Source organism: Terrapene carolina, unplaced genomic scaffold, assembly GCF_002925995.2.
Source record: "Terrapene carolina triunguis isolate 2854851 unplaced genomic scaffold, T_m_triunguis-2.0 Scaffold33891, whole genome shotgun sequence".
NCBI lineage: Eukaryota > Metazoa > Chordata > Testudines > Emydidae > Terrapene > Terrapene triunguis.
The window spans coordinates 13,567,057-13,583,997 of NW_020698242.1; the positions used below are offsets into that span (position 1 = coordinate 13,567,057).

At 57.4% G+C, this 16,941-nt stretch overlaps 2 protein-coding genes and 1 pseudogene across 2 annotated transcripts; 2 read left to right on the forward strand and 1 right to left on the reverse strand.

Moving 5' to 3' along the window:
* The first annotated feature begins 2,905 nt into the window (after window positions 1–2,905).
* On the forward strand, window positions 2,906–2,969 carry LOC112103482 (annotated as a pseudogene).
* Window positions 2,970–3,310: 341 nt separating this feature from the next.
* Window positions 3,311–6,918, forward strand: LOC112103470 (D(4) dopamine receptor-like). The gene is made up of 2 exons (XM_026663647.2): window positions 3,311–4,230; window positions 5,647–6,918. Exons 1-2 carry the CDS (start codon window positions 3,447–3,449, stop codon window positions 5,955–5,957), a joined length of 1,095 nt encoding a protein of 364 aa, XP_026519432.1. The 5' UTR covers window positions 3,311–3,446; the 3' UTR covers window positions 5,958–6,918.
* Window positions 6,919–11,358: 4,440 nt separating this feature from the next.
* On the reverse strand, window positions 11,359–16,381 carry LOC112103476 (sulfotransferase family cytosolic 2B member 1-like). The gene is made up of 6 exons (XM_026663630.2): window positions 16,206–16,381; window positions 14,631–14,839; window positions 13,791–13,917; window positions 13,004–13,098; window positions 12,210–12,390; window positions 11,359–11,594 (listed from the first exon to the last, which is right to left on the reverse strand). Exons 1-6 carry the CDS (start codon window positions 16,342–16,344, stop codon window positions 11,479–11,481), a joined length of 867 nt encoding a protein of 288 aa, XP_026519415.1. The 5' UTR covers window positions 16,345–16,381; the 3' UTR covers window positions 11,359–11,478.
* Between the last annotated feature and the right edge of the window lie 560 nt (window positions 16,382–16,941).

Below are 16,941 nucleotides of genomic sequence, written 5' to 3' on the forward strand. Positions count from 1 at the left end.
TGCCTCCTGCGGCATGCCCTTCTGCAGCACTACCAGCCTGGCAGTCATCTGTAGGAACCCTACCCTTGGTCTCAATATCACTTAATGCATCTTCAATTCTGCAGCCAGAACATTGGGAATGAAACCCGCCCAGCGTTGCGCTCTCTTGGCTGCATCTGGTCCAGTTTAATTTCCACTGAATCCTAACTGCAAATTCACACGGAGGTGATAATTGACAGACTCCTTGTGCCAACATAACCAATCAATTTCAGCATCCAAACATTAACCACGCAGGGACTCTTTCCAAGCTTTGTTTGTTACAAAATATGACTGGCATTTTATGGGCACTGGCACATCTGTCTGGAAAATCAGAGCACATCGAGTCAGGCAAAGGGTTAGAAAACAAACAGATATAGGAGCAAGCCCACAACACACTTCGGCTTGACTTAAAACAGCAGTTCTCTTCCACCCAGTGCCAAGGATCCTCAAGGCAAAAATCCATGCCCTCTCTCAGTGCAGTCACCCAGGTTGTGTCACATATCCAGGGGATACAGCCCAAGTGGCAGTGCTTCCTGTGAGCAGTTTGAAGGGGAGAGAAGGTAAAATCTTTGTAGGGGAGTTAGAGTACCTTTCCCCGGGAAAACTCGTTTGAAAACTGTCAGACAACCAGGGGAGTGTGTGTAAAATTCTGGGCTGCAGTGCCATCCATATATCATCTAGGTTCTCACGTTCCCCTTTGCATTGTAGTGTCTTCATACGGGATCAGAGGGTTGATTTGCATTAGAGTGCCTAGAGGCCCCAGTCAAGACCAGAACTCTGCTGTTCTGGGCACAGCACATAGCAAGAGATAGTTCCTGGCTCAAAGAGCTTACAAACTAATTAGACAAAGGGTGGGAAGGGAAACAGGGTAAGTTATTTGCCCAAGATCATACAAAATAGGTCTGCTGCAGCCATTGAAATAGAACCCAGGCCTCCTGACTCCCCATCCAAAGTCCTAGCCACTAGACTGTGCTGCCTCTCAGCTCTACATCTTCTTTCATGGATGCAGACAATGCATTTTCTCTGCTTCCTAGTCTCTTACCAGGATTGGGACTTGTATGACAGGAAACTGTCTCCAATCTCTATCTCTCTCTAATACCTGGGACCAATACAACTACAACAATGCACACAACAAATGGTCTGAAATTCAACCCGGAAAGGCAGAGGTGACAGGGGAAAGCAGTACGTGAATCTGAGAGGGTGCAATCTGCCCTCTCTCGAGCAAGAGTGCCTCTTTTTAACAGTGGGATGTATAGTCTCCTGGTTCTTTTGGACTCCCAACAGCCTATGGAAGCTGAGGTAGTGGTGATGGACACTAGCATTTTGCACTGGGCTAGGAGGTTATGATTTTTCTTCTTTAATACAGACCCCACCACAATGATCCATGCCTTTGTCTCTGCTATGTGAGACTGCTCCAAAGTGCTCTGCACTGGGGGTTACTGAAGCTTCAGCTGGTGCAGAACACGTAACATATTTGCTTGCTGTTAGTCATATGCACATAATCATCCTGGGCTGGTAGGGAGAACTGGCTTCCTATCCGCTTCAAGATCCAATTCAGAGCATTGATTCTGTTCCAGATCCTGGCTATAAGACAACAGCTTTCTATGAACCATGCCTGTAACTGAGATCAACTGAAGGACTTCTTGCTGATACAGACCCAGTAATATTGTCTGATGGGACCTTTAGTCTCTAAACTCTGTACCCTAAAAGACAAGGGTGGTTATAATCTGTTCCGTTTTAGATAAGAGACATAGCCCTTGGGCTTCGGGCACATTGCCAGCATAGCTCTTGGTTGAGCAGACTGGTCAAACCAACGAACATGAACAGGGTTTTTCTGCATAGACATCCATCGCCACAGGGGATACGTTGGGGCATGATGATGATGAACCAGCTCAGTGAGTACTGGGCCTTACTAGAGCAGGGTGAAGGAAGCCCATGGATGTGCTCTCTTCCGAGCAGTTGGAGCTGCCTTCAATGCTCCAGTCAAGAGAGGTGGCAAATCTTCAGTGGGAGCTTTTCTCCAATAAATTCTTTCCTTCGGCTGCTATTGATACTGAACAGTTTTTGCCTCAAATACCAAAGGGAAGGATCTTGTGCAGAGATAAGAAGCAGTTACTCCACTCTCACAATTGCTTCCTAGCTAAATCAACTTGGATAAAAACCCAAAAGAGAGCAAACTGCAGAAATTCTTGATTTCATCCCTATTGTTATCCCACATGTGAGAAATCAGCAGTCCATTTCCTGCTGCCTCTTCTGTTCCTGAGTATCTTCACTTATAAGAAAGCAACACTGCCTTCAGTTTAATTCACCCGCCATCTTGGTAGCAGCTGGGCAAATTCCTGGAAACTCCGATTGCTCTATCAGATAGTCTAACTGAAGAAAAGCATCAAGAATGCAAATAGCTTGATGGGCATCACACTTTCATTTCATCAGCTCAAAGTTAGAGTACATGACCAGTGAGGAAGCATGGGGGTCAGGCTTTGGGTTCTCTTCCCAGCTCTGCCACTTAAATGTGTGACCCGCGGAAGATGACACAGAAAGGAATTTTCAAAAGTGCCTGTATGGCTTAGTCCTGCTGACTTTCAATGGGACTTGTGCTGATAAACTATGTCGGCATTTTTGACAATCCCATTCTTAATCTATATGTGCCTCAGTTTCCCCATCTGTACAAAACCGGATGATGCTGAGAAATCCCCAGAAAGGCAAACTGTTTACACTTAACAGTCAACACAAGTTTCAGCGATGTGTTTTATTTATGGATAATGGCACAATAGGGAGTGACTGTGTCATAGACAGGCATGACTCCAAGGACACATACTCAGTGTCGAACAGGGCTGGCTGAATTCCTTGCTTAGGAAGGAGCTGTGGTCAAGTGAAAAATTCTCGAAGTATCATAACCAATGAAGTTATTCTGAGGTGTGATTATTGCTAGTTGAAAACTTTAATCTAAAGATGTGCATGTATGTACTAAGCTCCCTTCCTTGCGGTGTTCCCCTTTAAATCTTCCAGTCAAAGCTGACAGCTGGGGAAGATGTTTGGGGGCTGGGCCGCCGGGGCAATAGACGAAGCCTGTCCAAAGTTGCAGGTGACTTACGCTTTGCTCCGAGGACGCCCTGTGGCCCCTCTCTGACACCACTGGGATACTGGTGGGTCCCATTTCTACCCACGCGCCGCTCCAGACGGCGCCCACCTTTCCCTGGGAGCCCAGTTCCCCCGCCCCCCACCCGGCCAGCTATATAACGCCTGGCCCCGGGCGCTAGGCCCCCGGGCGGGGAGGGAGCATGCTCAGGATGGGAACCCGCTTCCCGCTCCTCCTGCTGCTGCTGCTCGCCAGCGTCCCCGCCTCCCGCTCGCGGGGCTGCAGCGGGGCGCCCCGGCCGGCGGGCGAGGCGCGGCCTGGGGGGGCCCCGAGGGAGCCGCCGCCGCCGATGCCGGAAGCGGGGCCCGGGGACCCCCGGAGCGGCAGCCGGCGGCTGAAGATCGGCCTGATCTGCGCGCTGGGGGCGCTGGTGATGGTGAGCAACGGGGCGGTGCTGGCGGTGCTGGCCTCGGCCGTGGCGGGCTGGCGCCGCAGCAGCCGCCTCACGCTGCTCTCGCTGGCGGCCGCCGACGCGGCGCTGGCGCTGCTGGTGGTGCCGCTCAACCTGTACGGCAGCCTGGCGCGCGGGGCCCCGCCCGAGCCCTACTGCCGCGCCGCGGCCTTCCTCAACGCCAGCGTCTTCGGCGCCGCGCTCTACTCGCTGGCCGGCGTCTCGCTCGAGCGCTACGTCGCCGTCTTCTTCCCGCTCCGCCACGCGCGCCTGCTGGGCCGGCGCCGCCTCGCGCTGCTGCTGGCGGCCGCCTGGCTGGGCCCCGCCCTGCTGCTGCTGCCCGTCGCCCTGCCCGGCCGCGCCGCCGTCCTGCGCGTGCGCTTCTCGGCCGCCGCGCTGCTCTGCGAGCCGGACTACGGCTCCAACGCCGCCTACGCCGGCCTGCTGGCCGCCGCCATCTTCTGTCCCGCCGCGGCCACCGTCACCTTCGCCAACCTGCGCCTCTGGCAGGCGGCGCGCGCCCAGCGCCGGCGCGGCGACGGGGCGGGGCCGCCCGGCCAAGGGGCGGGGCTGAGGCGGCTCCGCCTGCTGCAGCTGGACGCCGCCTCCCGGGTCCTAGTGCCCGTCGTCGTCGCCTTCTACGTGTGCTGGGCGCCCTGCATGGCCACCATCCTGTACAACGGTGAGAGTCGGCGGGGGAATATGGGAAAGGGGGGAGCAGTAGGGTGGGGCAGGGGGATGGGATGGGGAAGAGGGTGGTGGGGAGGGGGGAGGGGTAGTGGGGAAGGAGGAGGAAGGAAGGAAGAGGCAGTAGAGGGGCAGGGGGATGGGGCAGTAGGATGGGGAAGAGGGCGGTGGGGATGGAGGAGGGGGGAGGGGGCAGTGGGGAAGGGGGAGGAAGGAAGGAAGAGGCAGTAGAGGGGCAGGGGGATGGGAGGGGGGATGGGGCTGGGGGAGGGAGGCAGTGGGGTGGGGCTGGGGGATGGGGGAAAGTGGAGTGGGGCAGGGAGCAAGGGGATGGGATGGGGTAGGGGACAGTAGGGAGGGGAAGGGAGATGGTGGGTGTGGGATGAGCTGGGTGGGAGAGACATGGGGTATAGGTAATGGAAACGGGATGAGCTGCGGTGGGTACCACACTCTTACAAGCCTATGCCCAGGGTTGGTGCTGGGCTCCCTTGGCGAGCAGGGAATGGGACCCTTACACAATGAGGATGGAAGAGGTTACGTGGAGCTCCCTCGGGTGTGTGGGGGGGTGCGTGTGTTTGTGTCACGCCCAGGTTGGCGCAAACAAAAACTGCCCATGCTTTTAGGATCTCTGAGCTTTTTAAGCCAACCTCCTCATGTCTTTGGGGATCTGACTTGTGTGTGTAACCTGTGGGGCTGGCAATACTAGGATCAGCCCCTGCTGGGGAGGGGCACCTATTATTAGGTGCACTTGCCCTGTCCTGGGGGAGGGATAGCTCAGTGGTTTGAGCATTGGCCGGCTCAACCCAGGGTTGTGAGTTCAATCCTTGAGGGGCCGCTTAGGGATCTGGGGCAAAATCAGTACTTGGTCCTGCTAGTGAAGGCAGGGGGCTGGACTCGATGACCTTTCGGGGTCCCTTCTAGTTCTATGAGATAGGTATAGCGCCATTTAAAAAAGAAAAAAAGACCCAAAACCAAGGGGTGGTTGGGAGCCCCGCTTGAAGTGGCCTGGCTTTGAGTGCTTGCATGGGAGAGGCGAGGGGTGGGGAATCCTTTGCATTGCTTTTGGGGATGGGGATGCTGCAGCAAAAGGGGGCCAGTAAATACCTAGATCTTGCCCCCTAATACGAGGGCCAGGGATTCCTTCTCTTGACCGTTCCCCCTTCCTGTAGTCACTTGGTGCAGCAATTGGGAGACTTGGTTTCCCTTCACCTCTGCCCATGTTACAGGTGAGTCGTGGGCTCAGCTGGGGCAAGTGAGGGTCTAGAATGGGAGCATCACACTAGTGATCCTGGGTTGGTGTGGTGCTGAGGCTGCCCGCAATGGGTGGGGAAGGACCACAGGGTCTCACCCCTGGGCATGAAGAGCCCTGTGTAATGTGGGGAATGCTCACCTGGTGCTCTCCTCCTTGCAGCAATCACGAAGGACCGAGTTCACGAGTGGCTGGAGTTTGTGGCCCTGTGGCTGCCTAGCGGCAGTGGCTTCCTCAACTGCTTTGTCTACTTCTGGACCAACAGGAACTTCAGGCACAAGTTCCAGAAGATCGGGCACAAGCTCTGGGGGCCCTGCAGCCGAGCCAAGTGGGAGCAGGACGTGCACAGGATGGTCACCATCAGTGCAGCGGTGGAGAGGAGCAGCAGCCAGCCTGCTCTCCCCCTGGACCGCTCCTGCAGTGGGTCGTCCACCAGCACCTTACTGCCCAGAGAAGCACAAACTAGCCTATAAGCTACTTGGACACTTTCTGTCAGCTGCAGTGTCTACAAAAGGCCGTTGCTGTGCTGGGTTCTATACAGCGCGCCAGGCTCTTTGTGGCCTGCAAGACGTGCGACCGCCTGGCTTTGTCAAGAGCCTGGACGCTGCTGCCTCCTGCGGGGGCTGGGGCTGCTCTGGCTGTGGGGAAGGAAATTGTCAAACCTCACCAGAGGAGGCCAAGCGTCTTTCCGTGAGCTTCACCGAATGGTGTCAGTGGAGAAATATACAAAGAGTGTTTGGGTTAAGGAGCCCTTCCTGGGAAGGGGTTTTGTGTGGGAAACTGGTCACAGCATGGACGTGAGCTTCTGCTATGAAAGAAACAGGACATTCACTCGGAGCGAAGTGCCTTGAACCATCCCAGCTAGGGGCAGAGAAGGTATAAAGTCCCTGCCGCCCGACAGCCCCACTCTTGGATACTGTAGATCACAGGCAACTCCCCCTCTGATCAGTGCAGTGTGACAAGGTCTCCCTCTAAGCCAAAGGGGACGTGGTTCTCTCCCCGGCAAGCCAGGTCACTCCAGAGTACCTGATGGGTTGGCAGTAATGGCTAGTGCCAGGTGTGCAGGAGAAGGCTGGGTGAAGTTTAAGGGCTGAGGGGAAGGTGTGAGATCCTGACTGCAAAGGGGACTGTCAAGCAGGCATTACGGTTCATGCCCCATGGCGATTACACCTGCCACGTGATCACTTCTGAAACCTGCCCAAGGGCCTGCTGCTCTGGCTGCAGACTTCATACCTCCACTCACCAGGTTCGGATTCTGCCTCCTGCTCTGTTTGCCATCCCAGCTGGGTGATCCTCCTTCCCCTCCCCTCTCACTTCACGGGGACCCTGGACATAGAAGGACACAAACTCACTTGGGGGGGGAAATACTTTTATATAATTTAAAAGAGAAAACTGGAGCTTCTGGCGCGACAGTCTGTCTGGTTTTAACACCTTTTTACCTCTGCCATCCAGATGTTGGGGGGGGGGGGGGGGTTTAGAGTAGGTTTTAGTTAAATTGGATAAATTCTCATCGTCCGTGTGTTTGATCAATCTGGACAAAGGACTCCAGGTCACGGGGTGGAACTTCAGGGAGCCCCTTGCTGACAGCATTGATTTTTGGGTGCTCTCCTAAACTGTGTCCTGTGCAAAGGAAGAAGCAGCAGGCTGATGAGTAGCCTCACTCCTCCACTGTATGGCTGGGGGTTTTGCTAGGCTGAATGTCCCATCCTAATTGAAGTATCCCCTCCTGAAGCTCCCTCTCTTGCACTTTGCTGGCCCACTCCCCAGAAACAGGTGAGGAAATTGACGTTTTGTAATTAGTTAACCAGACTTTTAGTGACTTGGGCTGGTAATGGAGAAAGGTCAGGAGCTGGAGCTCTTCCTCCATTCTCCTCCCACACTTCTAGCCAGACCAGAGGATTAAATGAACAAACCCAGAAAGATGAAGTGAGCAAAACGAACATGTAGCAATCTGGGAAGTGCGGCTGCGGTTAAGGCCCTGGGCAGTTTCTTTGCTCTTTTGCAAGGTGAATTCTTCCAGCCCCTGAAACCTCCCCATCCAGGGAACGGCTGGCTTTTTTTCCCCATTGTCAAAAAATATTAAGTCTTAAAGTGAATGTGTGATGTCACAAGGAAAGCAGTAGTGTAGTAATGCTGTGTTAGAGCAAAACGGCCTCTGCTCTCCACTGTGACTTCAATTAGAGAATTTTTCTCTTAATGTTGGATTGTAAATAGCCATTTTATCTGTTCTCCCTCCCCAGTGTTCCTGCTGCTTGTTCAGGGCAGGTTCTGACATTCTTCTCCCCCCACCCCCAGTGATTTATACATCAGGGACCAGTGGAAACTGCATCAAATTGAAATAGTATTTGTAACTGACTTGATCAAGTATATATTGTAGTGGATTTGGAAAAAGCTGTACTGTGGAGTCTCTTCTGTCCTGTATGCACCAAACCCTCTTTAAATGCACACAGTATTTTTTTATTACTGTCTATGGTATATTTTTATCTCTTGGGTTTGGAGCTGTATGTAGGTAGATTCCCATCCTCCCTTTAAATGTTATATTTCTGGGGAAAAAATATTTATTTAATTAAAAGGACTGTAAATACAAAATAAAGATTTAGTTATTTAACTTCAGGCTGAATGTGTTTCCTTGGCTGGCTGCGGACTGCAAAAGCAGCACATCTGACAAGCCAAAGAGGTCTGGAATAGGGGAGGTGTGTTCTGGCAAGCACCAGTTTTTGGCAGGGGTTGTGGAGTAATCAGGACTCTGATGAAGTAGGCCTGGGGAGAAAAGCACCAGAGGCGCTTGCAGTGTAATGTAAAGGACAATAGCACTGCCGGATCTAGAGTACACTTGGCTGGAATTACAATAAATGAAAAGTTATTTGGAGGGGGGGAAGCCTCCATGGTCTAGAATAGGATGGAGACCGTTCTGCTCCTGCTTTCAAGCTTGCATGAGCAAATATGGGTATTTTCCCACACAAATTAGGTGCACAAAATGCATGTGCAGTTGGGTACCTATCTTGCTCTTAAAAAATCTGGTCCCTAAAACATCCTTGACACTTTGAATTCCTGGGCAGGTAAAACAGCCCTGACACTCATGGAACTGAGTGAGTTCCAAACTCTCTGGGAAGAGAACTGAAGTTCTAGTAACGTCAACCTGGCCACCCTGTGCACGTGCCTCGAGGCCTCATTCTTATTTTTAAATGACCAGCTGTCTTCACAGAGAAGGCAAGGCAGCAGCCGAGTTCTGTGCAGCTTCATGTGACATTTTATGTAGAGCATTTAATCCTCTAGTTTGCATAGCCATCAACTTCAGCTTCCTGTACCTCGGGGCTCTAGGGCTGATAGGGCAGCTTGGCTGCACTGAGGCCTCTGTTACTCCTGAGGGCATTCTGCGCTTAAAAAAATAGTGTGCACAGAATTTTTTTAAATTCTGCAAAATGTATTTGTCAAATCAATAAGTGGCAGAGGGGAGCACAGGCCACTGGCTGCACAGAGGTGGGAGATCACTGTGCAGCTCCCCCACCATGGGACACGGATTGAGGGATGAGGCTGCACCCAACCCTGACACAGCACAAGGACATGGCCTGCCCCAGAAACACCCCAGGGCCCTGCCCCTCCATGCCAGGTGTGGACAGGCAGGCTCAGCAAGGCAGGATCTGTGTGGGTGGGTGGGGGGATCCAGGTGTAGGTTGAGAGGGTTCTGTGTGGGGCAATCTGGACTGGGCAGGTGGCTCAGTGGGGAATCTGGATGCACAGGGGCTTGGGGGGGGGGCACCCTCTGGTGCAATGGGTCTCTGCAGGGGGTCCAGGTGAAGGTGGTTTGGGCTCAGTGGTGGGGATCTGGGTGTGGGGGGAGATAGAGCTCATCAGGGGGGTCTTGGTGTGTGGGGATCAATGGGGGTGGGGTGTCCAGATGCTGGAGGAGTGGGGCTCAGTGAGGTGGGGCTCCAGGTGCATCTGGTTGGGGCTAGGTAGGGTGGGGATCCAGGTGTGGGTGGCTTGTTGGGGTGGTGCAGGGGGAGTGGGGCTTGTCGGGAGGGGTGAGGCTCGGCGAGGGGGTCTGGATGCACAGGGGTTGTGCGGACGGGGAGCAGCTCCCTTTACAGTGATCCCTCCTCCTGCAGCTGAGGAGCGATGGGTGCAGGAACCTGGGGAGGGGGAAAGGGGTTTGCAGAGCTTCCTACAGCCGGGGGTGGGTCTGACCTGGCCCTGGATGCCATGCAGGGGTTAGCCCTGCTTTTAGCAGGGGTTTGGAGTAGATGACCTCCTGAGGTCTCTTCCAACCCTAATCTTCTATGAAAAGGAAGTCCTATCCTCCCCAACCCAGCCGGGACTAGCAGGGTAGGAGCGACCAGCCATGTCTTCCCCAGTCCCGCCCCCTCCCCCACAGTGATTTATCTCTCTCCTGGCTGCTCTGGGCACCCAAAGCATACTGCTGGGGAGGGTCTCATGACCGCTCTTGTGGCTTCCCTTTGCTTCCCTGTCAAAATTATTTTTCTGCGGGGAAGCAAAGAAATCTGTGGGGAACATAAATTCTGCACATGCTCAGTGGCACAGAATTTCCCCCAGGAGTTCTGTTTGTCAAAGGCGCAGCCATAGAGCAAACTCCCTTCACCCTGATCTCAGGGGAATAGGGGAAAGCAGCTTCCTTTAGGGCAAAGGGGGGCAGTTCAGCTGCCATGGGGTGCCTTGCCTAGGTCTTCCAGAGGTGGGTCTGGCATTGCTTCACATTTCCCCAAGCCTCCCTGCCTTGTTTCTTTCAGTGGGAGGCCATGGCCCCTTGCCCTGGATATGGGTTTGTGTTTCAATGCTGTACCAAGCACACCTGTGTGTGCTGGGCAGTGCCTACTGGCCCATGTGAATGCGGTGTCATGTCTCTCCCAACCAAGACCCAGTGGGAGACGCTGGCATACCTGTTTGGGCAGTTTGATGGTTCTCCAAAGAATTCACAAGACGCTTTCCATAAACAAAACCATTCAATAATTACACCTAACACTCCAATACAAAAGCCAGCCCCGGCTCTGATGGGGCGAGTGACACTCCTTGCCTCCTGCGTGTGCTCAACACTGTCACCATAATATACAACTGTGTCAGTTAGACAAATCTTAAACCTAGGGTGACCAGACAGCAAGTGTGAAAAATTGGGATGGGGTGGGGGGTAATAGGAGCCTATATAAGAAAAAGACCCAAAAATCAGGATTGTCCCTATAAAATTGGGACCTCTGGTCACCCTACTTAAACCCGCTGGCTAGGCAGGGCCTGCAGGCTGCCTGCTTGAGCCAATGGGCCTGCCAGCCTGAGGGGAAATCGGCTGCCTTCCTATATATAAATACAGCTTATCTTAAACGCTCTGGTGAGAGTCAGTCTGAAGCTTATCTTGGCTTGAGGACAGGAGAACTTTGTGATGATTCATAGGAATTGCACCCTGGCCACCAAAGCTGGGTCCCTCCCCATCCCCTGGGGCCCGTGCTTCCTTTTTTGGTCACGGTGGGTGTTTTGCAAAGTCTGAGGAGGGAGGGAGTGACTCGGCCGAATCAACGTCCCCCATCAGGGCCTCCAGCAAGGCTGCTGCCCTGGCGCCCCTCTAGGGGAGTGGCACAGCCTAGGTTGGGGCAGAGGTGGGCAGCCCAGTGGGCGCTCACTTTTGAGAAGGGCTGGGGAATGGTGCTTGTAGCTGTGTGCGGGGTAACATTCAGCAGGGCGGGGGCTTGTGATCCTGGTTGTGACCAATGCATCCCCCCCATGATATTCCATCCAATCTTGTGTGTGCCTTCCCCCCCCACACACATACACACTCCCGGTACCTCCAGGAGAGGCCAGAGGCCTTGGTCACCTCCCTAGGGCTGTGACTGGCACAGCCTTCTCCACTGTCCGGGACTGGCTGGGGGAGGCGCAGCACATGTTGCCCAACAAAGTACGTAGCTTAGAGTTTTGTTCCCTGCGTCCCAACCGTGGATAAAGCCCCTGCCCTGCCTGCTTAGCCACACCCCTTGCCAGCTCAGCCCCCCATCAGTCCAGGAGCCAGCGGAAGCGCATACTGGAGTCCTGCATCTCCTTCTGGTAGATCTTGTGGAAGAGCATGTTCTGCAGCGGGGTGAAGTGGTCTCTCCAGTCTCCAACTGTCCCTAAAATGGAGGAGAAGATGCAGAGTGAAGCTGGGTACTGGCCCAGAGCCAGGCGTATCAGCCTTTCCCTATCAGGACCCAGATACCATGGTGATGGGCGCAAAAAGCCTATCGAGAGGACACGCAGCTGTGGGATTCACTCTGCTCCTCAGAGCCCACTGGGGATCAGTTCGGAGTGCAGAACACCTGCCCCTGGGAGCACGGCATCCTGTCCCTCCCCACCCCAGCCGGAACGCTGCCAGGCTGCTGCAGGGCAGCCCTTTGACGGTTTGCTAGCAGTCCGCAGTGGGAGGCGTTACCAGGAGTTCCTTCAGCCAAGCCTAGGTTACATCAGCCCCTACCCTTTGCCGTGACAGCAAGGGTTGTGGGCACACAAGCGAGCAGGGCTTGCCTGGCTCCTTCTGACTCAGCCCATCTGCCCGCGGGGGCGGCTCACGCCCATCCTTGGCTCCCATCCAGGGGCACCCACAGGGCAGCGAGCTGGTTCCATCCTGCCGCAGGGGTTGGAGGCTCAAACAGTCAGCAGAGGGGCGGAGGCAGAGAGGGCAGGGGATGAGCCAAGGCCCTTTACTGCCGTCACTGCCCCGGGGGGAGGCGGAGGGGCTGGGACCGTACCTTTCCTCATGAACCTGCCCTGGCTGTGGTCCATGATCTCGCAGGGGACGAGCGTGTAGTTCACCATCGCATTCTCGCGCATGGAGGAGAAGCTGCAGTGCTGCTGGATTTCTCTGATCTCCTCCGGCTGCAGTGGGCAGCCCAGCCAATCAGCGAGCTGCTCGACCGAGCGCCCCAGCTCCTGCAAAGCCGCAGCGACCAGCACCGTTAGTGAGGGGCACCCCCAGGACAGGTCGGGTGAGCAGCCAGTGACTGGGGGGGGCTGGACCCCTGCTCTGGGGGCTCCGGCTCAGCCAGGAGGTGTCGTGTGAGTAGGTCCAGGTCACAGGTGGGGGAGGTTCATGTGCCGTTGGCTTTGCCCCACAAGTGCCCCATCTGCCCGGTGCTGTGCTGGGCACCAGCCCGTCGCCGGGGGATGGGGCAGCACCCCTGACCAGCCTGGGATTCCTGTCAATTGCTGTTAGTCTTTAAGGTGCCACCAGACTCCTTGTTGTTTTTGTCAATTGCTGCCACCCAGACAGCTGGGATGCCACAGGCGGTGTCAGGGCGAAGCAGAGGCTGCTGGGCCTTGTGGGGCTTGCAGCAGATGTGGAGCCACGTGGGAGTTGGCGGCTGTCGCTGTCCCACATGCCAAGGCCACCCGTGGCCTCCCGGAGCCCAGACAGAGCTCAGCTCCCAAAGCGCACACCGAGGGAGCGGCTCCTTCAGCCGGGCCATTCGGCTGCCACCCAGCAGACGCCAGTGGCTGTGCCCCAGCATGCCCGTGGCAGCTGGGAGCCCTCGGGCTAACTCACCTTGTGCACGTCCTCGTAGGTGATGTAGAAGAGCTCCAGCTCGGCCTGCTGGCTGAGCCAGCCCTTGACGTGGTCGAACCAGGAGCCGTATTGCACTGCGGGGAGGAGAGAGGGTCGGGATCATGAGGCGACTCTGGCCATGGTGCAAACGGCCCTGGGAAAGCTCCTGCTCATGCACTCCAGAGCCAGCATTGGGCCCCGTGGGGCCCTCCTCCAACCCCGCTCTGAGAGTACCCTTGGTTCTGCCGGCAGGGCCCTGGCAGGCTGGATCTGTCCCTCACCCCCTCTGGCTCAGCTGCGCCATAGCCCCTCCCCAGAGCACTTCCTGGGGTGCTGCTAGGCTCAGGCAAAGCCCAACAGGACCGTGGAGGGCGGGGGCAGCCACACCCCCGGCTGAGTGTAGGGGACAGCACTAAAAGCAAGCCTGCCTTTGGGCAGCAGAAAGCTGGCTGCCCTGGGCTCTCCACTGCCTGTGACTGGGTGCAGCTAATTACCAGGCTCCCGCGGATTGCCTGAGCCTCTGAGCTGACCCCCTAGTCGCCCTTTGTGTGGTCTGGGCAGGGCCTAGCGCAGGGACTACAGAGCCAGGCCTCCTAAGCTCTGAGCCCAGCCACCCCCCTCCCCCCCATTAGAGCTTGGGTGAGTCACGCCCTTCCCCTGACTCGGTTTCTCCAGCTGTAAATGGGGGAGGTGGCACTGGCGAGAGGCGGCAAAGCCTAGGGCGTTTGCAAAGTGCCCGGAGCTCTCTAGGGATGGTGATGGAGAAGGGCAGGGGATGCCCACTCACCTGTGCCATCCAGGAAGCGGATGAGGAAGTCCTCAAAGGAGCCAGGGTCTGGCAGGAACTTGGCCATCTTGTGGAAGTGATAGAAGGAAACCGCGACGTCCTTGGGGTTCCGGGCCATGTAGATCACCTGGGATCAGGAGCAGACAAAGGACATCGGCGTCAGACAGACACGCAGACAGGAGGAGCAGTGGCCACGTGCCCTGCCCTGCCCTGCCCCTAGCGGGGTGGTTCCTCCCAGCTGCTCTGAGCCGTCAGGATTCACCCCCCTTTCCATGCCCCATTCCCAAGACACCAGCTCCGGGATTGTGTCCTGAACAAGGGGGTGGGGCCCAACAGCGAAGCCTTTGGAGCAGGGAGGCTCCTTACACCACCCCAGGGGCTCAGCATGCAGCCCCCCCCCCGGTCCACCACCCCATGGGCCCTATGCATGGCAGTAGGGTGATTCCTCACTTGTAAATTACCTGAGTGCACAGAAAGCCCCAGGGCAAGCCCGCTGGCTTGGGGGAAGCCCCTTTCAGCCACAGGCTCACTCAGCCAGGGCAGACCAACCTAGTCTAGTGCAATCCCCTTGGGGCTCAGACCGAACTGAGGGAAACGCAGCCATGGGGGGTCCAGGCAAGCTCTGCCAGCCATTCGAGTCGTCTCCGTCTAGCCCCACTGCTGGGCAGGCGCTGGGCACATGGGCAGAGCACTCGGCCACGTCCTCGCCCCACGCTGGAGATACAAGCCACAATAGAGCTGCCCCCAGCAGAGCAGGGTGTGGAGTTTGTATACCGAACGCTCGCTCTCTGCCTGCCTGGCCCTTCCCTACCCAGCCCGTGTCAGGACCTGGACACTCACTTTGGCCTTGGATTTCCTCAGCGCGGGGGCCAGGACCTGGCAGGGGAGGTGTGTGGTGATGAGGCGGGGCCCGCTGGTCTCTTGCAGCAGGTCCTTGAAGTGCGTGTGTTCCAGCCAGGGGGCTCTGGCCCAGTTCGGGATGGTCTTGGCTGGCTCAAGGTCCCCCTTGCTGTGGATCAGGGTCAGGATCTCCTGCATCCAGGTGGTGCCTAGAGAAGAAAGGCAGAGGTCTGTCCGTGAGCTTCCCCAGGGCTCCTCCCCTGCCCCAGAGACAGAGCAGGAGTGATAACCTCTGCCAGTGGGCCTGCCTGGAGCCCGCCCGCCCCTCAGCACCGACATTCCCAGCATATTCCGCTTAGCAGCCCCCAGCCCCTGCGGCATTCCCCCTCCAGAGCAGGGGAGGACAAGGAGGGGCTGCGTGCTCCAAGAGCCGCCTACATAACAGAGAATTCCAAAGAAGTGGAGCGATCCAAGGGTCAGACACAGGCTGTCATAACACAGCTGGGTTTATTGACATCTGTTGGCCGCTGGCCCAGAGCCTTGAGTGTTTAGTCAGCAGGGGTGGGCTGGCGTCAGCTTAGCGCTGGTGAGGTCCAACTGGTGCATTCCTGAGCAGCATTCCTACCAAGTGAGTTGATCCAGGCCAGGCCTGGGCTGAGGAATGCCCAAGCCAAGCGAGGGGCACGTGGTCCTGGGCTAACACAGCCAGTTACCGGCCAGCTGGAGCCTCCTGGCCCTCACAGCCTGGGAATTCAGGTGAATGTGGGGTCCCCACAGCCAGCCCCCTCCCCAGGCGTCTCAGTGCTCTGAGCAGAGTGTGACCTTGGCTGGAGCGGGACAGCGACTGCCGAGCGGGCTCTGCGCCAGGGGCATGTCTGCACTTGGCTTCGACACGGGAGTCATTGCAACAGTCTGGAGACCACCCCACGGCCAGTGCTTGCTGGGAGCCCCCCTGCACAGAGCTGGGGGGGGCCGGCCTTAGACACTCTCCTCCCGCCAGGCACAATCCAGCACGCTGCAATGGGCCCCCGGGGCACCCCTGCCCCCCATGGGGCTGGACACAGCTGGCATTGGGGGCTGTTAGGGTGGGAATGTAGCTGAGCTGGGGCTGGGGGAAGGGGAATTTTGCCAGCCCTGCTGCTCACATGCAGGAGTCGGCAGCGCAGCCAGGGGCCGGGGTCCTGTTACCTGGGCGCTCCCTGACAGCTCCTGGCTCTACCAGACGCTGATAAACCTGTGGGGAGCAGCGCCTGCAGCCCGGCCAGCTCTTTCCCAGCCAGCGGCGTCGGGCTGGCGGCCAGAGGGAACATGCAGCCGCAGGCAGAGCCCTCTTCCCGGAGGCTCTGGCAGGCAGCTTCTGCCACGTTCACAAGCGGTGCCGGGGGCCGGAGCGGTGGCCCATCCGCCAGCCGCGCTGCCCCGGGGACAGTTCAATGCGAAGGACCGGGTGAGACCCGGAGGGCGATCCAGTCCCTGCGCTGCCCGCCTGGGGGGCAAGTGCCGCCCAGCCAGCCGCTTGCTGGGCCGGGGAGCAGGGGGCCCTGCCCTGCCCGCCAGCGGGGCGCCGGCTCTTACCAGACTTGGGGTAGGTGACGATGACCACATCCGTGTCTCGGAACTGGAAGCTGCTGGCGAAGCGCAGGGACTCCTGCGTGTGCAGGTGGCCAGGCAAGGCGAGGCCGGCGAAGGTCTCCGTCACCTCCATCCTGGCCATGGTGATCGCGGGCGGAGGCGCCTGAGCGCTCCCAGGCGCCAGCCGCTTAAATAGCTGGAGAAAGAGGAACCCTCCCTCCCTGGCTCCCCGCCTCTTACCGGGGGGGGGGGGCTGGGCAGTGTCTCGGGCTCTTCTGCTTTGACTCGGGGCTTGTCTCAGAGGGGAAAGTAAGCGGGTCCGGTCCGGTCCGGTCCGCTGTGCCGGACTGGACCGGCTTCCCCGGCGGCGATTTAAAGGGCCCAGGGCTCCAGCCGCTGCGGGGAGACCCAGGCCCTTTAAATCCCCGCCCGAGCCCGGCTGCCGGAGCCCTCCCGACCTCTTAATAACCCCGCTCGGCGAGAGGCAGGACTGTGTCGGTGGGAGATGCTCTCCCGTCCTCTTAATAACCCCGCTGGGCGAGAGGCAGGACTGTGTCGGCGGGAGATGCTCTCCCGTCCTCTTAATAACCCCGCTGGGCGAGAGGCAGGACTGTGTCGGTGGGAGATGCTCTCCCGTCCTCTTAATAACCCCGCTCGGCGAGAGGCAGGACTGTGTCGGTGGGAGATGCTCTCCCGTCCTCTTAATAACCCCGCTCGGCGAGAGGCAGGACTGTGTCGG